At 38.7% G+C, this 23,932-nt stretch overlaps 1 protein-coding gene across 3 annotated transcripts in view; it reads left to right on the top strand.

Annotated features, from left to right (window-relative positions):
* The window catches only part of CREB5 (cAMP responsive element binding protein 5), a 355,572-nt gene that overhangs the window by 38,799 nt on the left and 292,841 nt on the right, over positions 1–23,932 (top strand). For 2 of the 3 annotated variants that reach the window (XM_073333614.1, XM_073333612.1), the window contains exons 2-3: positions 17,153–17,224; positions 20,215–20,308. The exons of the other annotated variant lie outside the window; for it this stretch is intronic. In XM_073333614.1, the coding sequence (XP_073189715.1) occupies positions 17,171–17,224; positions 20,215–20,308 (148 nt within the window). In that variant the 5' untranslated portion in view covers positions 17,153–17,170. The remainder of the gene's footprint in view (positions 1–17,152; positions 17,225–20,214; positions 20,309–23,932) is intronic. 3 annotated transcript variants of the gene reach the window in all.

Below are 23,932 nucleotides of genomic sequence, written 5' to 3'. Positions count from 1 at the left end.
ACCAGTAGGTAGAAAGCGCTCTGGGAAAGGGAGATGCATAGTCACATAAGGATAAGGAGGATGAATGCTACTCTGCCCTTTTGATTTGTTCCTTACCTTTCAGGGTGGATAAAAATTGATTTTTTAAAAATTTAAATTGGATTTTTTATTTTAAATTAAATGAATTTTTGTTTTTAAAAATAAACCTCTTTAAAATAAAAATTAAATTATAACAACCTACATTAAGGCCTAAACTTAGTCTAGCAAAGTCATTTAAATGAAAATAAAAATATGAATATTAAGCCATACATTTGTAGTGCTGAAGTTTTAAAGAAAGCCAGATCACTGAACTGGTGGAAGTCTCTGGTTAAGCACCTAGAACCAGAGTTGTTTGAAGTGCTAAACCAGCTTTGGGGATGGATTGATTTAAACCATCAAATAGAAAGTCTTGATTTAGATAATGAATTTTCATAAACTTTTCCATTTGTACTTGTTGTTTTCTAAAGAAAGTTGCATACTTATTGTTTGACATGTTGATTTACAACTATAACTGTATACATTCATTTACACCATTATATAATTTAATATTTTCAGTTTCTTATTGTACATTTTTAGTATGTTAGAAAATGGTAAATGATAGGTGGAGTCATAAATATTCATAATTTTGAGAACTGAGCCATCAGAGTGTAGGGAGGGAGAAGCTATAAAACAGGAGTATAAGACCACTTAGGTGAGTTTAGTGGATGATCCTGATGAGAGAAATGATGGTGTCTTCTGGAGTCAGAGGCTGCGTCCCAATGCCTGTGATGACTTTGCCAGTCTCCTGCACCCAAGAGTTCAGTCCCAGCCCCCCCTCCCAGGATCAAGCGCTTAATACAGTACATGACTTATTGTGCCATATTTATGAAGCTTGACTTCAAAAGTTTTAGATATTTTCCTCCCGAGTCTGTCTTTATAAAGAAGAGCAGCCGTTAACTCAAAGTTTTGGACAAAGACTCATGGATTCACCATATCTATTTTTATTTAAACGTTTTAAGAGATTATAATAAGTTTAGGCCTTAACACATTTGTATTAAATTTAGATTTCGTTTTAAACTGGTCTATTTTTAAAAACAAAAGCAACTATAATAACAAAATAAAAAAGCCACTTTAAATATAAAAAACTATTAAAATATATCATTTTTTAAATCTACCTTGCTAGTTTTTGACTGCAGTAACTTCTGCCGGTGCAGAGAAAATATTTTCTTCATTTCAATTTATTCAACTAGTGCAATTCAACAACTACTTCATTTGAAGTTGAGAAACTGATTGGGAGTTGGAAAAGCTGGAGACCTTGTTTTCTTCTTCCAATTTATGAATAAAAACTGTGTGTGAAAGGATGAGATTTACTAGTCCTAAAATCCTGAAGGACGTTGTTTCTGGCCACCATCAGTTCAATTCTCTAATTGCAGATAATACTTCCTTTGTTCAGTAAATCAGTTTTAAATGTAAAACATGTTTTGGTAAACTTTTCGTATATATCCACCACACTTAAGATTTTATTTTAACTAATTAATTAAATATTTTGTTGGATTTGACCAATTAAGATGTTTGTTTTTATGCATTTTAATTGAATTCCAGCTTTCATCCAAATAGAGAGTGACTCAGATCACAAATAAAATTAATCATCCAGTAAATAAGAAATGCATCATTCACCATTTTCCAACATAATAAAAATGTAAATATTATTAATCTGAATAAGTGTATGTTAATTGCTAAAATAAAAGTGTATAGATATAGTGTATCCTTCTGATTAGCAGAAAGAAGTACCAAATTGGGTGTAAAGTCTATATTTAGTTTCAAATCAATGTTTTAATGGTTACCAAAGAGAATCAACTTTTCAGATATTTGCCTAAAGAAAAGTACAAATGCAAAACAAGATTAAAAATGATTATTTCAATCAAGGTTTCTTGCTTGTTCTAAATCATGATTAAAATTGGTGATTTAAATTACCTTGATTTTAAACTTATCCACCCTGTTTTCTTTGCCTATGGAATAGCACATGTCATGGAGCACATGCTAGATCACAGTGGAGAGAGCTGTGCCTGCAAGCTGTTGTTGTAAAATCCCCTGGCCTTTTTGGCAGATTTTCTAAGGAATAGTATTTATTACCTATAACCTTAGAGAATGCCATGCATCATGTTTTCTAGCCTTTCTACAAGGAAATATCTTTCGTGTGGTCCTCAGAAGAGCCTGATGTGACAATTAACCTTCACTTCCTCAAAAAGAAGCAAACAACCCCCTCTCCCGCAAATAACCCCTTACAAAAAACCTGCAGAAGATATGAATGTTTGTTTAGAGGAGCCAGTGTTCAAACGCTTCCAGTTAATAGCCTGTCAAAGATGTTTGCCTTTGAAATCACTGTTATCAGCTGAGTGCAAGTATATTCAGATAATTTGACTTAATCTGTGTTTTTTATTTCTAATGACAAAAAAGCATTTATGCTTGGGTCTATGCACCCTGACATCAAGAGAGATTATACACATTTAAAGAAAATAAAAAACACAGAAAGCCCAACCAATCCAGGCAGCCCAATCCTACCAGGATGGTTTTATGGCTAGATATTAAAATGGGCTCAGGGGATATAGGTTCATTTCCTGGTTTTGCCACTGACTTCTTGTGTGACCTTTGGCTGAGATTTTCAGAGGAGCCTAATGAAATGACAGTGCCCAAATATTATTCAAGTGCAGTGTAATTTGGGCTAACTGCGCTAGACCTAACTGCTCTAGACTCCTTTTGAAAATCTCTGCCTTAATCTCTTTATGCTTCAGATCCCTGCCCGTAAAATGGGGACAGTAACACATTTTGACTTCATAGGGGGCTGTGGAGAAGCAGGGAGATACGTGCAGAATTATGTATGGAATATTATATGTACCTCAGTTTATCTGTGTGATATTTATTCTGGGTGAATGCATGGAGTTAAACCAATGGAGGCTGTTGAGGGGAAACAAGCAGAAAACAAACCTTATCTCCATTGTTAGCTCCAGGAAGAATACCAAGGATCCTCAAGAGAACAATGGGTGAACTAGTCTTTGGGAAATACCTACCTACCTGCTGTTTCCAGCCAGGGTAACAGGCCTTTTTTCCCCAAGGCCAGAGCCTAAGATCAAAAGAACACAGCCGTTAAAAGACCCCTGCCTTGAGAGCAAAAGCTTGTGTGGAAGCTGAGTGGGCAGCTGCTCAGTGAGAGGTGCTATGTGGGAAGAGAGGAGAGAGAGAAAATAAGAAACTTTAAGAGGACAGTGTGTCTTTCCCTGCCCAGAGATGGAGGTGGCTGGGCTAAATGGAACTAAGACAGAGAGGGGTATCTGAGGCACCTAAGCTTGCCTGGGCATTGAGGGAATCATAGAATCATAGAATAACAGAGTTGGAAGGGACCTCTGGAGGCCATCTAGTCCAACCCCCTGCTCAAAGCAGGACCAATTCCCAACTAAATCATCCCAGCCAGGGCTTTGTCAAGCCTGACCTTAAAAACTTCTAAGGAAGGGGATTCCCTAGGTAACGCATTCCAGTGTTTCACCACCCTCCTAGTGAAAAAGTTTTTCCTAATATCCAACCTAAACCTCCCCCACTGCAACTTGAAACCATTACTCCTTGTCCTGTCATCTGCTATCACTGAGAATAGTTTAGATCCATCCTCTTTGGATCCACCTTTCAGGTAGTTAAAAGCAGCTATCAAATCCCCCCTCATTCTTCTCTTCCGTAGGCTAAACAATCCCAGTTCCCTCAGCCTCTCCTCGTAAGTCATGTGTTCCAGTCCCCTAATCATTTTTGTTGTGCTCCGTGGGACGTTTTCCAATTTTTCCACATCCTTCTTGTAGTGTGGGGCCCAAAACTGGACACACTACTCCAGATGAGGCCTCACCAATGTCAAATAGAGGGGAACGATCACGTCCCTCGATCTGCTGGCAATGCCCCTACTTATACACCCCAAAATGCCATTGGCCTTCTTGGCAACAAGGCACACTGTTGACTCATATCCAGCTTCTCGTCCACTGTCACCCCTAGGTCCTTCTCTGCAGAACTGCTGCCTAGCCATTCGGTCCCTAGTCTGTAGCGGTGCAAATGATCAGCTTCAGGCAAGGCCCAGGTGTGCAAACCTTTTTCTCTGCTTGCTGTGTATCTTTGGGTGAATGGACAATACGGCTATCTGGAACAAACTGTTCTGAGTCACTTTAAGCAGCATTGGTCACAGGCTCCCAGAGAGAAGTTTCTCACAGTTGGGCCTGTCGTGTGAGCACAGTTGTATGTGGAGGCTGCAACTGCAGGGTCTAGTCTCAGAGTGGTAGAACTGTGGGGTTCCACCTAGGGAGAGGTGAAGGTAGCAAAACTTCTTACCTGAAGGGTTCACTCTTGAGGGAATACAAGAACCATGGACTTCCACTCTAGGAAAAGTGCAAGGGGAGGCTTTTTCACCCAGAAAGAGTGCCCACACAGACTGGGGAGAGATCACAAGTACAGCTCTCATAGAGAGAGGTTCTGAAAATCAGTCAGTGTTTGTGAGGCACTCAGATACTAGGGTTATTGGGAGGATTGGGGGGATATAATTAAATAGAACCAAACCAACAGTGCAGACAAGTGCTCCCTTATACCTCAGAGATCCATTATTCCCCTGTCTCTGCATGTACCTCAGAAGTACTACATTTAATGAAGTATTCAACAAATGTCACGTGAGAGGGCAGCTGAAACATAACATGTATTTTTGCCATATTGGTACTTTCTGTGTGTCCAGTTAATAAGCTTCAAATCATGTCTGTAAATTTACTGAGCACCTGATTCGAGAATCATAAAGATAGACCCTTAATTTTCTATTGCATCACAATTTCAGGCCCACAAGCCTTTAAAAAGAGCCTCTACCATTTTTCCCTCTCAGTGCCTCCTGTGTGTTTTGGAAAAACATATGTGGGCAATTTGATTAAGTACAATAATAAATTAATAAATAGCATGGGTTTTTCTTCAGTGGTCCTGTCTGTCTTCTTTCCTGGTAGATATAGGGCCCAGTCCAGCAAGATGTGGAGGATCCTAATCAGTGATTTTTCTGGGAGTTGGTGGTGCTTGTTGCACCTCAGGAGGTACTCAGTACCTAAAATGATCAAGCTTTATTCTCCAGAATCTCTGCTGCACATGTGCTAAACAGAGAGACTAACTAAGCTTGGTAGTAACTGCTACAGATACAAAATGTTTTTCCATTATACCCCCCTGTTATAGATATTATGACTTCAGCAAACATTCACCTTTATCCCTTCCTGGTCTCTGACTCAAGATGAATTCCCTTGGAATTTTTGACCATAGTCCCTTCAGTCTTTTTCCCCAGTTGAGAGGAGAGTGAACAAAACTGAACTTTGCTGATTAGTTTTTTAAATAAAGACTCTGCAAAGAGGTCTGATCCGTTTGGAGCAAGGTGCTCAGTACTTTCTGAAAATGAGGCTCCTTTAAGGTATTTCGGTTTGGGCTCCTAAAAAGTGAGGCACTCAAAATCACTAGTAACTCTTCATAATCTCGACCAAGAATTCTTTCTACAGTTCTGATGGCTGAGGCTTGAAAGCTGTGCAATCACATAAGTACAAGTTACAAATCTGGTTTTTAGAGAGGTTTGAATTTCTTCGCTTTACACTTGCAGAGTGTAAAAGCTGTTGGCTTTTCGCAGACTGTGAATGTGCAGTCTATGGAGGCTTGTCCCCAGTTTGTTTCCTTCTCTTCTGGAAAGCGATGTGTTTTTTTTCTTTATGTGTTGTTTTTAATACTCTTTCTCATAGTAATGGCTTGGGCGTGCCAGAAATTTGTGGCTACTCACTAGCTGGGAAGTAGTTTCATTGTGATGAACTGCCTTCTTAATGGAGGCAATATTCCTTTAGCCACAGTGGCTGCTGTTAAAAATCCATTTGGTAATGTAGCAGTCTTTTCTGAGAAGGATTTCTGAGCAATTTTGTAACTGAGGCATATTTGCAATCTTTAGGGGTGATCAGGGGAGAGAGAGAGGGAAGAAAAATGCCCCTTCGTGCATACACACAGAGGGAAATGCTGCAGCACCAGTAAAGATCTCTTTTCACATCTTCCTGGGCCTGCCGAGTGGATCTGAGTGTTGTCGATGTGACTGGGGGAGCATCTTCCAGGTCTGCTCCTGCATGTGCATTGTGTTCAGCTGCTGGCAAGTGCCATGTAAATGCCTGATTCTTGGGGGCAGATTTTCTTCCAACCATAGTAACCATAGTCTGAGTAGCTGGGTTTGGTGGAGTGGTTATTACACAAGAGTAGAATGACAGGATCCCTCCTGACTTCTCCCAGGTTGCTAAAGTGGAGCTGCTGCAGCATTTGTGCCCCTTTCCTCTGTCCCCCCTTTTTTAATTTGAGGAGGGGAGAAGGGAAGGGAGAGTAATGGCCTATGGATCTGCTTAGTCACAGTAACATTGTGCTCTGGGTGCAGAAGGCCAATATATAAACTGGATAGCAAATCTTTTTAAACAGGTGTAGTATGCTAAAGGTAATTCCAAATGGCAATGATTTGCAGTGGAGAAATGTCCACATGTGATGTACCACAGGAGCGGGAGGATATGCAGTTCTATTTCAGTTAGTTTATTAATAGATCTAGAGAAGGGCTGTGTCTGTAGAAGGGCACGATTTAGCAATGACACCTAAATTGGCCCTGCCACCAATTTCTGTTGTAACTTCATTGACTTCAGTTGAGTTAGGCCAGGAGTGCCTGATCCAAAGATCACTGAGGTCATGGACCTGCACAGCCCATCAAGATCAATAACAAATTTGGCCCATAGAGATTTTTAGCCATGAGGACAGTCTGGGATCTCTGCAGTCTGGAGGAGAGATGGCTTACTGCGATGTGTAAGTGCCAGAGGGCTTTTGAGACAAAAAAGTCCAATGATTTTAATGCTTTGTGACTTCCATGAGTGTCTCTGTATTTCGGGGTTGCTATATCGTTCAAACAGATCCTTACCCACACTACGTGAGCCTCTTTTTAGAGTCCAGCCTGGTCTTCTGTTCTCAGTAGAAAACTTTCAACTGATTTTCACTTTGAACAGTTAAATTAGTTGTTTAGGAGGCTGCTAGGATGGTTCTGAAACTAAAGGTTTTATTTGAATGAGACCATTTGGAATGGATAATTGCTCTGCTCTGCATTTCTACACACGTGTGCATGAACTTAAAGGGAATAAAGCTCACTTGACAGAGGCTGCTATGCTGTTATTAGTAAGTTACATTAACAGCATCTTAATATATGTAATGTGTGTCAATGTTTTATATATCTAGTTTTATACTAGTTTTATATATCTAGTATGTGTCTATATCAAGGCTAGATCTGCCCCTGATTACCAGGGTTGGAAGGAACATTTTTAGTTTTTAATGTAATGCTCTGTGGTGCTGAATATTGCCTGATGGGAGTTGAGGATTATCAGTGCTCTCAGAAGACATTCAGCACCTCAAGGAATTGGACCCTATGCTAATATCATTAAACTTACACACTGAGGGTATGTCAACACTGCAGCTAGACCTGTACCCATGGTTGGCCTGTACCAGCCGACTCAGGCTTGCAGGGCTCAGGCTAAGGGGCTGTTTAATTGCAGTGTAAACATTTGGGCTCGGACTGGAGCCCAGGCTCTGAGACTTGGGAGCGTCCAAGAGCTTGGGCTGCAGCCTGAGCCAGAACATCTACATTGCAATTAAACGGCCTCTTAGCCAGGGCCCCTTAACCAGAGCCCCTTAGCCCAAGTCAGCTGGCATGGGTCAGTCACAGGTGTCTAATTGCAGTGTAGATATACCCTAAGAGGCTGATTCAAAGCTCATTGAAGTTAATGGGAACCTTTCAATTGCCTTTAGTGGACTTTAGATTAGGTCTTATAATATCTTTGGTCATTTTAGATGGTGTGGGTTTCTCTAAGTTCTTTTAAAAACTATAAAACTGAAGTTCCTTTTGGCCCAGTGACACGGAAAAATGAATGGTTAAAGGCTGGTGAATGAGTTATTAATGGTCCCCTTTTCCTGCACAATAAAAGCATTTATTTGCCTGTTAAGCTTTCAGCTATGAAAGAAAAAAAAACATGGTAGAGGTTGGTCTATGTTTGTAGGTGTTTAGGTATACAGTACTGTGAATATAATATGTTACTGTCTGATGGCAGAATTTTTGTTTAGGAGTATTTCATAATAAACCAAAAGGAGAATTTTGGCTGGCAATGTTTTCAAAGTTCACAATAAACTGTTGCTGGCATGAAAGTCAGCTAAACAGGCTCATGTTGTTGTTTCCCCCAGGATGTCTTTCATGCTTTTTTCTCTTCCCATTGGAAATACAATTATTTATTTGCATGCAAGGTAAGTGAATTCTTTTATCTATTTGTGTATCATAAACCAAACAATTAGTATACTGCAGTCACAGTGCACTTAAAAAAAAAAACCTTCAAAAGCCTTTAGTCAATATTATTATTGGAGGGAAAACTCTTAAGTAACTGTATGCAAACAACAACAATAGGCAGTTGTTTGGTGTTTAATAATAAAAGTTGCTCTGGAAAACAAAAAAAGTGACTTGTAGCACAAGAGCTTCACATACAGTGAACCCAAGGACAGAAATATGAGGTCAGTCTTTGAAGGAATGGACAATACACTCTGTGCCAACACTGGAAAATCCCAGAAGATTAGTTTATTTGCCAGATGTTATAGGGAGTTCATCACTGACACCCTCTGCTCCATAGTCTTCATCTCACCCCACAGTTGCCTTTCCTGCCCTTTGCAAATTTCCTGTCGATCTCTTCTTCAGAGTGCAACACTCAAGTTCCTCCTTGAAGTTGATGTTTTTGCTTCATAGCAATAGGCAAGTTGTCCTGTTGACTTATGAAGATGATCTGAAGCCTTTCGTGTTTTTCTTTAATACACCCACGATAACTCTCTTGGCATCAGCATATGCATGAAAGAGCCACTGATGTGAAGTGTAGCAGCTTCTTCCGTTCTGGAAGCCTTGCCTGTACTTGTGGGAGAGATGGGACTACACCTCACACAATCCCATTAACTTCAGTGAGGTTGGGTGCTTGATGTATATATTGGGATGGATTTTGTCCCATAGGGTATAAATCTGCTGGGTCTTTTAATGAATAATCTCAGAACTTAACCCTTTCCCTCTTTTCAGCAATCTGTTTTTGTGCTGCTGTCAGTTGCAATCCTCTTGAGAGTACCTCAAGCATTGCTCCTTACTGGGTGATACTGATCAGAATGAATCAAAACCCAATACTCAGTATAGGGGAGTCTCAGACCAATGACAGCAGACAAAAAAAAAAAGTTTGAACAGACAGAAATCTGCTCATATATTTCCCCCTTAATTCCTACAGGAGTTTTCTGGTAAATATTGATTTCAACTAATAGAAGTTGTAACTTGTCTATCGGCTTGTGCCCCAAGTAATTATGTCCCAAGGTTAAGGCTTGCTTAGTGAAAGAACAAAATGAAACATATTTCTTTTTAAGATGTCAGCTGGTGATGGTTGTTTCTTAGAAGAAGTTTGTTGTCATTGGTTGGTCGTACAGTACAATTTTTTAAAAACTATATAGAACAATTTGAGAGGCAGAGGATGACGATTGTGTAGTGATGAGTTGCGTATGAGATTCTGACTTTGTCTGACTGCCCTCAGATATCCAAAAAACACTCTGCTTTACTGTGGACATACTGGGTACTGAGGCTGCCACTTCTAGTGATGTCACTCCCAGAAGAAAGGCCTGGAGTACTTCCAAGAGAGGCAGTCAATCCATTTAGCCAATCTGTGTGTGTGTGTGTGTGTGTGTGTGTGTGTGTGTGTGTGTGTGTGTGTGTAAAACGATTACCTCACTCCCAGAAGGATTGCTTCCAGCGTCGGAGTAATGTCTCTTTCCTTATAAAGATTCAGTTTGAGTTTTAGAATAGTTTTGTGCTGAGGCAACTTTCATGAACAGTTTATCAGTGCCCCATTACTTCTTCCTCAACCTTTAACCTCCAATTTTCCTACTTCCTTTGTGATCTATCTCCTATTAGTTAACAAGTAAATGGTCATGTCTATATAATAATACATCCTTCTTCTGTATGTATCTAAAATAACAGGTTATTGCTTATTGTGTGTCCTCACTTGAAATGGCTTCATATTGGTGGTTGGATAATCAAAACATCCATGCTTCTTACAGTCCCTGAGCTCCTGTATCTGGGTTACATAGATGCCATATTTTGTCATGGTTCTGAAATATTCCAAAAACTCAGCGAGCAAAAAGACACAGTGGTGGGAGAAAACCAAAAGTCTAGATAAGTACCCTGAACTTATGTCTGTATTTGGCACTGGTGTGACTGCTGCTGGAATGCTGTGTCTAGTTCTGGTGCCCACAATTCAAGAAGGATTGACAAATTGGAGAGGGTTCAAAGAAGAGCAACAAGAATGATTAATGGTTTAGAAAACATGCCTGATAGAGAGAGGCTCAAGGAGGTCAATCTATTTAGTTTAATAAAGAGAAGGTTAAGAGGTGACGTGATTAGTCTATAAATATCTACATGGGGAACAAATATTTAATAATGGACTCTTCAGTCTAGCAGAGAAAGGTGTAACACAATCTAATGGCTGAAAACTGAAGCTAGAGAAATCCAGACTGGAAATAAGGTGTACATTTTTAACAGTGAGAGTAGTTAAGCATTGGAACAGTTTACCAAGGATGGTGGTGGATTCTCCATCACTGACAATTTTAAAATCAATATTGGAGGTTTTCCTAATAGAGATGACCTAGGAATTATTTAGGGGGACGTTTGATGAAGAATCTAAGTATCTATGAACTTTTGAAGGCTGCCACCAGCCCCTGAGACCAATGTTCCCTCTAATTTTTGACAGGCCGTGTGTGCAAAAAAATTCTTCTGTGCAAATTTTTGTGTGCACGGTGCTTCGCCATGTGTGCGGGGTTTAGGGTCTGTGTGCACATGCACACAGCTTAGAGGGAACAGTGCCTGAAACCCTCCCATACTCAATCACTGCTCATCTAAACATGGCCTAGTTTCCCCCCTGCCTAATATTATCTTCCTGGGTGGGATGAAACATAGTGGCATGCTGTGACTGGAGGCAGCCAGTAGATCTGCTGCTTCCTGTAGCATGTTTTTCCCTTTTCTTCGGGGTGGGGGGTGTTACACTCTTCCTCCCCACTCCTCTTTGGAGTTCCCCTGCCTTTGTCGCCTTCCCTGTCTGGGTTTCTCCAGTTCTCTTCTTCATCCTCTAAAGCCACAGCATGGAGTAAAACTTGAAGAAATGCTAGAGAGAGTGAGACATCTGCTTTTTTTCATAAGTAGCAGGAACAGTGGCCCCTAGTAGCCAAAAGCATAGGTAGCAGCAAAAATTCTGTTTCTCTTCTATCCCAGTTGACATGGGACAGACAGGTGGACCTGGAACAGACAGGGCAAAAATGCAGGACTGCTGTAAAGTGCTGTATGCCCTGCATTATATTTTGTCCAGGATGACAGCAAATGAACTGACTGCACTAAATCTGAAGCATTTAGAAGCCTTTTGTAGTCACAGAAATGGGAATCCTTGCGCACTTCATTTGGAATTCACACTGAAGTATTCAATTGGCCAAACACTTCACAGGTGTCAGTGGCTGAGTGCTATTTGCACACCTTTCCTGCCACACAGAAGATGCATTCGACTGGAGTGGGAGTGTTTTTTTCCCCCCATATACAAATGTCATATAAATATAATCACAGAAAAACCATGAAAGTAGTATTGAGGATTTGAGCCCTTGTACTCTATCACATCAAGATCTACCTGGGGACTCCAGATATAGATTACTTTCCAGCATCCAGAACTGTTTGGGAATGCTTTAATCCTGAAAACGGGGGGTTTCTACTGGAAATGCTGACAGACCCTTCACTGTAGCAGCCCATGTGGCCAGTGCTGTAATAATAAGTCGTGTATGAGGAAAGCATGATGCTAGTGTTAGAAATCAAGCACTTGGGCTGAACAGTCTGTGAGAAGGAAAAACACCATACTCCATTTCATTGCAGCGATCCTGAAAATTGGCGGTTGGGTTTATTCAGGCAGGGAGAAATTGGTAACAAAGTTGGTCATTAACCCTGTGCGCACTATATTTCCAAAAATAACAATTTGTAATAGCACTATGAGGATTGGTCACTAGTATTGCCAGCTGGGGCTGTTCTGTCCACTTTAAAATTCTAGATTGTCTGGAGATTGCCTTTTTGTACTGGTGTGGGTTTTTTTCTTTTTCTTTTCAAGGTTTAATCTAATTCCATATTGCATAACCCCCAGCCTCCTCTAGTACTCTACATTGTGGGCATGACACTGCGAACAATTAGTACCAAATTTAGTGCTTACTATCCTGAGTACTGCCACAGATCTCCATGGCACCCTTGTGCTGTCATTGTGAAATCCCATTGCCATCCAGCTATTAGAGTAGTAAGCACTACACTCATAAATACTTTCAGGATTGGGTCCTATGCTGGGAACAGCAGTCTGTATCCACCCTATCCTCCTTCACCTGCACTAGCATCAAGTCAGTTATAGGGACTGTTTCCATGAGTATAATTATTCGCCTGAGTAAGTGTCTGTAGATTTTGGGCCTTGACCTATCCTCAGTGCAGCACATGATCTATCCTTTTTCATTGTTAATCACAGGGTTGAAAACGTTGCAATGTTCAGTCAGTCTGTGGTTGAAGGCTGAAAAGTCACTTTTAAAATGGTTAAAAAGGTCACACAGCTGCAAATAATAATGGCCCAATGAAAATCAGATTCTGACTGTAGCCCGCTTCAAGAATAACACTGAAACAGGAAACAAGCCTGCTTGATGCTTTTAGCAGTTAAAGCAATAAGAATACTGCTGATTTATTTATTTATTCATTTATTTATTTTTAAAGTGAGAGAGAAAAGAGAGTAAACTTTCCTGTTGTGAATTTCTTGAAGTGTTTTTCTAATTGTAGAAGTGATGATGCTAAAGCTCTGTGCAGCCTTGTTGAGAAGACTTTTAGTCCAACTTAGAAGAGGATGCTGCTGAGAGGAGTTGAAGTTTTGCTTTATTTTGAGGGTGGTTTCTTTTCTTTTGTTTGTTCTATGTGCTTCAGTTTTATTCATTATTCTAAAACATGTTTGCTAGTGCATAATGTAAAACTTGAAAAACAAAGCAAACCCCCTTTTTGACACACAACTTTGTTTCTCCTATGTATAGCATTGGCAGCTGAAGCCCTTGCATGCTTCTGTCCTTCAATCTTTTCATTTGACTACCTCAGCTTTTCCTAGGCAGAATGATATTTCCAGGGAATGGCAGGCTACAACAATATAGCAGATTTCCTCACATATGTATCCTGCCAATAAGACTCTTTACATAGTCACAATAGGGTAATAAATGCTGACAGATGTTGTTAACATCGCTATTAAAATCCAACCCCCTTTTCAGATACATAATGCATTCAAACCCATGTTAATGATATCAGAACTGATCCTGACATATCAATATCACTTTAAGTGCTTACTTATATTAATAATTCCTGTTTGCAGTTCTGTAGCTGCCATATACTGAGGAATTGATAACAACAGAAGCCCAGAATTCAGACCTAAGTAACTTTTTAACCAATCGTTCTGGATTCATTTGATGTTCATTGTATGAATTAATTTGGTGGCGGTGCGGTTGTCACTTGAAATTCTATAGAAAATCCACTGTAAATGTAATTTGAGTTTTAAAGGCATTAAAGGTTAATTTAGATGGAGGTGTTAATATGATTTTTATTAGATGCAGCAGCCCTTGGTGGGTTATTTTCTCATGCATGCTGGTGCACCTGCACACATTTGTAAAACAATTGAATTACATTATGTTGTGATGCACATGCATGAACCTTACACTATGAACCATATGCTATAGGTATATGCAGCTGTCACTATTCTGAACTGGGGCATGTGCGACCTACACCCACATCTTGACAAGGACTTCATATAAGTTGTCCAAAGAACAACTGGAAAAAAATACTGCTATTGAGAGGTGGTGGTGTTCTTCAGTTTTAATATCATCACACATGCAGATAACTACTCTGCATAGTGTAATTTGACTCTAGAAGTTTGTGGTACTTGATAGCACATTTTTTCAGGGCAAGGTATGCTGGACAATATTCTACAGAGACAAGTAATATCTTTTATTGGATTTCTCTCTCTCACCCACGGAAGTTGGTCCAATAAAAGATATTACCTCACCCACCTTGTCTCTCTAATATCCCAGGACCAACACAGCTACAACTACACTTCATATAATATTCTACTGGGCATGTATTTTTTTTCCATACTGAATTATGGATAATTGTAAAAATACGTGTGCAACTGATTAATGAGCATATACTTTATAATTTTATTTGTTTTGTAGTAATCATAAAATTCTCTGTGAAGTGTGATTTGCATAGGAGACTTGCAATTATTTATACATTTATCATAAATAATTAGACAATGAATCTGACATTTTTGAGAGGTGTGGCGAAAAAAGACAAAGAGCACATTTTCCTGTGGGATACCTGTCTATATTTAGGTGCCTATATCCATATTTAGGTATCTAAATAATATTTACAATTGTTTAATAATCATCTAAGTGACTAATTATGGATTTAGGTATTTAAGTTTTGGCATCCAGCTTTGAAAAAAATGGCCTTATACCTTACAAAAATAACATTCAATTAGAGAAGGAAATGCAATAAGAATGGGCGGTAGGATTTTTAAACTCACTTGTACACTTGGGATCAAAATTATTTCACTCTGTTTCCTTTTCACTAAGCATCATCCATTTTTCTCCCATTGAAAGTGCAGTTAGTTGTCTGTTTATCCTGAGGATGGGGGAAAGGGGTAGCTGGAGTGTTTGGTATTGCTTCAGTTGCAGAAGTAATTGAGATATCAGATAAAGTCTTTCTTTATCCACACATAGTTTTTCACTGTGAAAAAGTCTTTCTCGAGTTCTATTTAAAAGCACTTTAGAAAAAAGGCAACATTCCAATGTCAAAGAAAGGTGGAGTTTTAAAATGAATTTACCAGAGCAATTTTTTTTATCAGCCAGTTTTCTCTATTGCTTCATTGCTTTAAGATGGGACAGTACAAAAATCCTCTGACTCCTTCCATCTCTTGGTTATTGGATCAAATCTAAAGGGCCTGTCTACTCACAAACTGGAACGGACATAACTAAAATTGGTTGTAGTTCACACCTGGCAACTTCAGTTATGTCAGTACAAATCTGTATATGGTCACTATTTCTTATTTCAATTTAATTTAAAATTGATTTTAGTTAAATCAAAATAGGGCATTCATAATCTGAAATAGGAATGTCCACACACAGATTTATATCAAAATAACTAAGAGTGTGAATTACAACCCAGTTTAGTTATTTCTGTTATTTATTTAGTTCCAGTTTGTGTGTAGATGTGTCCTAACTCTGGTCTAAAATGTATTAACTTTTGCTGGCCATTCAGTGAAATAAGTTGCTGATCTCAGCCCAGTTTTAGGGCACAGTTGTCCCCCTCACAAAAAGCAAATGGCACTGATTGTCACCTTTATTGGCAGCCTTGGCAGAGAAGTCAAGGGCTTAATGGAAATGGCAACTGACTCCTCACCCATAGAAATTGTCTGTCTGGGTTAGGGTTAAAGCACACAGACAGGACATCATGGGGAAGCTCATGCTGCTGTCTGGTATGTGATACCTCACCTGGTAAACAGGAAGTATGTCTCCCTGGCAATCAAACCAGCACCTTTTTAGCAGCACAAAATTCATTTAAAAAAAGAAAAAGATGGGATATGTTAGAAATCCAATCATCTGGAATTTTCACTGCTGTAGTAAATATGATAATGGAGAACAAGTGCTTATAGGTACAGGTTAGGGCTGATATTCAAGGTAAGAATGCAAACTGTTTACAGGATATTTACAGTTTTGCAGGATACTCTCAGAACTTCTAAGGAAATAATGCTGCTTGGAAAATTAGCATCTGTACAATTTTGTTGTATCATTATAGATTCCTGTTTATGCTATCATAATGGTAAAGGACACAATCAACTTGAAGTCTGCTCTGTTTTTTCTTAAAAATGGGTTCAAGTAGTTTATGGTTCAACACCTGTCCAGGAGGCCATCTGCCAATTTTGGGGACTTTTATAATCAAGTTTTCCTACTTATTAAAATGTCTTTCTCCCTGCTTTGGTTGGGTGAAAGACTCACACAAACAGAGAAAATTACTGGCTAAGCAGGGATAGAGTGAACCTGAATACACTCAAAATGCTGTCCAGTGCAAGCAAACTGAAAAAAGTGTTTTGTTCTCTAATGTAGTTAATTTATTACAATCCTAGATATTACTCGTAGAAATAGTAGGTTCAAATGAGTGTGTTGATTGGCCACTTAGAGAAAAAAAGTCTTTATAAAATAATTTAGTCCCAATCAGTCAGAAGCACGGCTTGAGTACTGACCCAAATTCAGCTGTAATATTGCACGCTGAGAGTTGCATACTATATGGAGAGGCAAATGTTTATTTCCTCACTTTTTTTTATTGTTCTTTTCTCATTCTCTAACCCAACAGCTCTCTCCCAAGGTCTGGTCCACAGTTAAAATACTGGACTGCACTGGCTTTTGGGGACATTACAGTTCTGCTCTCTGCTAGATTTCAAGTCTGATGATCCTTAGGATCTGGCAGGACTGCATATATAATACTATGTGCTAAATATGTTACCTAAAACAATTCTCTACTCACAATGTAGTCTCTTCAGTTACAAGAATTTCAGTTAGTCTGGTTTAAATGTTGTTCAGTCAGGAACTGAAGGAGGAAAAGTAAAAACCCTTCATTTCAGGATCTTTCTGAGCAGACATGGTCTTATCTAATAATAACACTGAACATGTGTTTTTTTCCCTAGGCAGGATTTCTGTTGTAACAGCCTAATGGCTTTTTTCTTCCTTCAGAGTAAATATATCCCCAGGAAAGAGCAATAAGAACTTAGACTGTAGGGAGCCTGATGAACATTAGTAAGTTAGGACCCTGAAATTATGATGAATTTTTTCTTGTCAATTTAGGGAGTTTTGAAATTAATTTTTTTAACTTTAAAAATGCTTCTATTTTGCATGTTTCCTGAAGTTTAGGGTGCATATATTTATGGGTTCCCTTTTTTCCCCCTCACCTTTTAACATGTAGATTTATGAGGAATCAAAGATGAACTTGGAGCAGGAGAGGCCTTTTGTCTGCAGTGCCCCAGGCTGCTCACAGGTGAGTGGAGTCAGCGGCAATATTAACGGAGTCCTCAGCGCTAGCTCTGACTTGTATAATGCCTCCTGATATATTAACACACGCCTAATAATGATGTTTTCCAAAACCTTCTCTTTTTCCACAAAGATATTATTAGAGAATAATGAAAGCAAAGAAACAGCTATTCACGTGTGTGTCGCTAAATGTTTTTTCAAGCCTTTCTTGCCCCCCAAAATATTTTAAGCAACACTGCACACTCCTTTAATTGTTCAAGTGGTAAACAGCACAGGAAGGGAACGTAGTGGCTTAGTATGGTTATAGCTCTTGTAATATTTGCCCTTGCTTCTTACACATTTGTATAAACCAGTAAGTTTTATTTGTGTGTGTATTTATTGCCATTTCCATGGCTAATGCTTATTATCTTATAGGACATCTTCATATTAAATATGCTTCATTTAAAATGCAATTCATAGCCAAATTCTGACCCATGTTGTACACATGCGATTCCAGCTGACTTGAATGGCAGCCCTACCTATGCATCTGAGGACATAATCTGGCTCGTAACATTACATGTTTGATCTTTTCCTCATTATAAGTGAATTGATAGGCATTTTACCCACTAAGAACTGAGTTTAGAATTCAGTGTTTCTTCAACACAATTGGTAATTGATAACAACGTCATTAATCCTTAAAGCAATTTAGGAACTTCCATCCCTTGCATTCCCCATACTAGCTTAGTCTAGTGACTAGAGTACACAACTAGGAGTAATAAGATATGGGCTTCCTTTCAGGTGCTATCATAGACCTGCTGTGTGACCTTGGGTAAGTCATTTTACTTCCCCTACCTCAGTTTCCCTGTCTGTAAAGGAGGATAATACTGCCCTACTTTGCTGAGGGTGTTGAGTCTTCAGTCCTTAATGTTTGTAAAACCCTTTGTGCTCTTCTGATGTGAGCTATAGAAGTGCAGAGTATGTTATTATTAGAGTTTTAGATGCTGGTAATTTTATCCACAGCTGCAGTAGAAATGTGGAAATCTTGAATTCATGTGTTGGCATGTAACTTACTCCACCATTTAAGTTAATAAGAGTCTTATTAATGACTTCTGTTGATTTGTGGATCAGTCCCTAAATGAGGAGTGTGTGCATTTGTAGTTCTAAGTCTGTGTGTACGCAGCTGAGCCTTCACTAGAAGCCCTACCTCCAAGAGATTAGTTTTAAAATATCTCCAAGCTCTTTAGTAAAATTTAATTTAATCTTTTTAAGTGTCTGGGCCAAGTTCACAGGAAGCATTAGCGGACTGACCTTTCATTGAAATCAATGGAATTGAGCCCACTTATGGCAATGGTCAATTTGGCTTCCACTGCCACTGGACAGTGAAAGAAGAAGGAAATCAAATAGTCTATTTATTGTTTATTTAATGAAAAAAATCTTTTATGTTCACCTTTAAATTATAGTGCATCTTCTGTTTAGTATAAAATATCAGTTGCATACCATAGTATTGCAAACTAGTTAAGAGGTTTAGGGGCTTCCTTCTCCATCAACCAGTTCATCAATTCGAAGAATGAGTTACCATTGTTCTCACAGAAAAGACGCAAGTCTGGATTAAAGCAATGGCTTCTTCCCCCAACCTCACCAGGCCTTCTTTAGGCCCTGCTGATTTGCACAGTGAAGACAGAAGCATAGCATTCCATGGTGGAGAATTCATTTCAACAATGTGTTTCTGCTCACAACATTAGCGTGGAGAGTCTTTCCCACATTCCATTTGTTCTCAATGTAAATTTTTAGTGCTTTTACTTCTTCCAGATGAGTAAACACTGAACCAGGATTTCACAGTGAGGAAAAGGACTTAACCCCCCTCCCCTTTCTTGGACCGTTATATATATATATAGATATAGATATCTGTTTATAACATACCATAGCCACGAGCAGAGGTACTTAGTCTGGGTTGGCACTGAATCATCTCCATTTTACTACTGCCAATTTCTGTCTGTCTTCTAGGGACCTGCTGCTTTAAATGCTGCTCTTTACAAAGCTATCCAGACATATCTTAGCCACCTTTGCTACTCTTTGACTAGCCCTGTTAAAGCAAAGAATTACCATAACTAGTAGCAAAAATATTAAATTTGTCCAATATGTGCAAAAATGTTTTTCCAGATTCTTTCACTTACATGTTGACCTTGGATTATTTAATCCACAGGCTGCCCCAATTTTCTGCTCTCTGCCTAGTAAGGTCATGTCCGCTTGCTCTTTCACTTTTATAAGTTTTTTAGCAGGCACCATTTAGACCACAATGTACCCAGATTTTTTTTTATAATTATTAAATGTTTGCTCAAGTTTTTTTTGTTTTATTATTATTATTTAAAGAAACAGTTGACATTTATAATTCTGTTATCAGGATTATAAGTGTAAATATACCCATTAGTATATTGTGTAAGGTTTCTTACAACACATAGTCCTTCCCTCTTGTCCTCTGGGCAAAGAAAAGGAAATTAGTTTAATATATCTTCCTGGTTATAAATACCCAGTAGAAATCAAGTACCACTGTATAGTGGCTGGAATAAATCAGGTCTGATTAGAACCAAGTTGATCTGTTGCAGACATGAATCTTATGGAAACAAAAATGCACGATACCTGGGCACCTTTGGGTAGGGGAAGGCTGGCTGTTTTGATTATCTTTTTTTATTTTCTTAAGCATGGATAAGCTGGCAGCATGGGTAACCAATCTGAATTTTGCTACTGGGGTGTATTTTGGGTATATGACTAGATAGGTCATCTGCATTTTAACCCTTTTACTTGGGTGTTGTCCAGGAGATCACTACAGCAAATTTGCTCTCACACATAAAGTACAAAGATAGTTCTTACTTATGCTTACTTGCATTTTAGAATTGTTTTTGGCTGTTCCTTTGTCATTTGGATGGCTGGATGAATTTTTTTTTTAAATCCTGTCCATTGCCAAAAATTTATTAGAGAACTAAATACTTCTTTCTTCCTCTCTCTGTGTTTGCCTGACAGCGTTTTCCAACAGAGGATCATCTGATGATTCACAGGCACAAACACGAAATGACTTTGAAGTTTCCTTCAATAAAAACAGATAACATATTATCAGGTAAGAAGACATGGAATGTAAGAGACAAGCGAGGTACTTATTTTGATGTTGATATTGTGACTCCTACTGGAAGGCTATTGCCAAAATACCCCCAAGAGGTTAATTTCAAAAGTATTCCAATCAAATAACAAGTAGAGATGGAACAAAATTATGTGGTACACCTCTGGACAAGGTGGTAACTGGTATTTGTTTGACTTGTTTGAGGATTGGTATAAGAGAGAGGGAGCGTGAGAGAGAGCTTGTTGAACCTTAGCCACATTGGTTTTGCCTATATTATATATCAGGTCAATGGGCTAAAAGGCTGCTCCAGTGCTGCCTCCATTTATAAACATTCTAGTGAAATATACACACTTAAGAGTGGCTTTACAGAAGTCTGCAACAAAAAGGTTACTGAAGTACATCTGTGAAGTTCCTCCAGGAGTCACTATTTTAATTTATGACAAGCTCACCTCAGCACCTGTTTTATGCCACTTATAATAGTCACCTTTTAAAGACACTGACGTACTTCAATAGCTATAAATCAGCCAGTTGAAAAAAGCTAAAACAGTGACAATAGCTAAAGTGCCCCTTGGGATAAAAACATTACTAGGTACAGGATTATCCTCCCATTCCCGTAGTCTTGAGCTGGTTCTGAAGTTTTCACACAGGGGTGTGTATGTTCATGACCATACATACACTGGTGGCTTGCTAGCATTGCATGTTGATTGTAGTTTCTGCTTCCTTCCCTTTTGCTTCCCCCTTTATCATTTTTATAGGGTATATTTTGAAGACATTAAGCATATTCCTAAGAGTATATCCATAGAACCTTTAAAAACTTTGTTTTTTTTACCATTTTAAGATTCCAAAATATAAATATAAAAATAAAATGTGCTAAATGATGATGCCCAGTTAGGGTTTATACACTTTATTTGACATATTAACTACTCATGGAGACAGATTTTCTAAAGTGGGCTCCTTCTGAGTAAGTTGTACTCAGTTGTGCTAAAAACAGAAGCACATCTGTTGCCTGCATAAATTCCATCCAGATATGTTCATTGTAGGTACATCAATGTGACAATTGAATGGATATGCAACAGTCCCAGATTTTTTTTTTTGTGGATTCAGGAATCCCCATTTTAAACTGTAACTCTGAGTTATGTGTGCGCTTAAGAAAACTTCAAAAAACAAACAAGCAGAAAAAATCCCTAGTAGTGGAAGAGGACTTTGGAAACAATGGTGGGGCAAGTCTCTAAAGAGTTCTTCACATATTCTTCTTACATATTTTCTGTAGTGTAAATTATTTATCTATTAGTCTACTCCACTGGATTTTTCACAGTGAATCCATAAAAAATTATTTAGCAGAGGTACTTCTGTAATCATGCTGCACTGAGGAGTAAAAGTGTTCACAGGTCCTCATATGCTCATTTCTACTGCTGTGATGAAGTGGTCTGGAGCTTGTCCATTGGACTGTATTAGGGGAGACATGGCAAAGATGGGTCAAGGACTTGCTATATGTTTTTCCTTACAGTTATGCTTGTTTTAGTCATCAGTATTATGTTTCTTTGGTTTTGCGCTTACAGGAAGATGCATGTTTCAAAAGGAGGGGGCAAACAATTTTAAGAGATTAGCTTTAGGCCAGCCAATTCATATTGATCATAATTTTTAGGGCATCACTTCCTCATTCTCAGTGGGTGAACTAAGTGCTGTAACCAGGTGCCTTGCCAAAATGCCACAGGTGTGCACCATATGAGTAGGTGAAAATGTATTTGTAAGAGGTAGAATGAAATAATGCATTTATCCCAAGATGCTCCTGTGAGTTACTAATAATTTTCAAGATATTTAACCAAATTAAAAGACTATTAAAAAAAGCAAACATTGACCTGGGCCTTTGAGCATGAACTAGATGGTGAGCACTCCGCTACAATGTTGATAGGTGCAGTATAAGAATCCAAGCAGATGGTGATTATACATATACATTGTGGGACATATATAAATGAACTAGGATCTTTGTCAGAGGTAATTTGTTCTCTTTCTCATACCACTCAGCTTATATATTTCAGTACATCTCCATCTGTATTAGAAATAGTCAGCAACTGCTTGCAAACATTTCATTTGGGTGTATATGGTTTTTTGTTTTTGTTTTGTTTTTTAAAATCATGCCTTTGGTACTTAACAATTCAAGGTTGACAAACGCCAAAATTAAATGTTGTCTTCCCCTGCCCTGGAAAATAACATTTAGGGTAAAAATTTCAAGTCAGGACATGCAAAAATGCACAACACACTGAAAAGTAGGACATACAAAAATGCATATCCGCTTGCTGTGCCCATAGAATTAGAGCAAGGTGGGAAACTGTTTTCTCATCCCACAAAAGTTTTCAAGATTTTGAAAAACTTTCCTGTCTTAAAGGGTGAGGAAAAGTTGAAACCTTGAACATTTTTTTGTGAACCAAAATTCTGAAAAAATTTCAGTGCAGGTCAATTGAAACATTGCGTGTTGATAATTTCAAAATGTTTTGTTTGGATTTTGACTTTATATTTTTAAAACTAAGATTAGCTTAAATTTCTAAACAAAAAGTCTTTGCAAACTGGAAAACTGGAATTTTTCATTGACAATTTCAAGACTTTTTTTCAAAAATTTTTGAGTCGAAAAATTTGTCGAAACTGACCCTTTCCTATGAAAAGTTTGTTTCAACAAATTTGCATTTTCTCAAAAAAAAAAACCCCCAAAAAAACCGTTTTTTAAAATTCTCTTTTTGCAGGTGGTGGTGTCCTTTGGCAGTGGAACTGCTTGAAGTGCACTGTACTGGTGTGTGTACACTCCCAGTGCAATGCAGAGTTCAGCTTTGTGAGAGCTGCCTGTATGGCAACTGGGGAAGGCTGGAGTGAGAGGAAGGGCTAGAAGAACTTCCAACGTACACGTTCCCTGGTCTTTACCTCCTTTCTCCAGTCAACTTAGAAGGTTCACACTAGGGCCATAGACTCTGCTCCAGCCATCAGGAGTAGCCTGAGTGGAGTGGCTCTATTACTACTCAAGAGCCTTTGGAGCATGATTCCTCCACTCGTTTCCTTGGGCTGATCTCTGAGGGAAGATACATGGCAGATTACTGGGGACTAGATTTGCATCCAGACCAGTAACTGTGTGCACAAGGCCCATGGTTACTCACCTTACATGTGGAAGTACAGAGCTTTATGAGCCCAATGGACATGTGATCATACTTGAGGGACTTGCTCTTGTGTGTTAAAAAATGTCCTGGTATTGGTGAAAAAGGGAAAGTGTAGGGATGTGCGCACACAAAGAGAGCAATATGCATATGTGTGTGTTATCCCAACCAAGAGATCATCTGGGTATTTCTGTGGGCAAGTCACCCTGCCTATAAGTTAAGAGGGTTTTTATAAAATCCTTTTTGCAATCCTCATTTCAGAAGGGCTGATAGTTTTCCCACTCTTTGGGAGACACTGAGAAGTAGTCGTTTCTTCACACAGCACAACCCCGGGGGAAATTTAAATTCCTTAAAGTTAAAGATGTTTTATACTTGGATTTCATAAAGAAAAAATGAAATGATATATGAGAGGAGGAGACAGGCCTTCCCTTTAGACATTTGTCTTGTCTTCCCTTTTTTTTGGCAAAGTTGTTCCTATCATCAA

Source organism: Lepidochelys kempii, chromosome 2, assembly GCF_965140265.1.
Source record: "Lepidochelys kempii isolate rLepKem1 chromosome 2, rLepKem1.hap2, whole genome shotgun sequence".
Lineage (NCBI taxonomy): Eukaryota > Metazoa > Chordata > Testudines > Cheloniidae > Lepidochelys > Lepidochelys kempii.
Note: the sequence above shows the minus strand (reverse complement) of the source record. Positions and strands in the feature narration are given on the sequence as shown.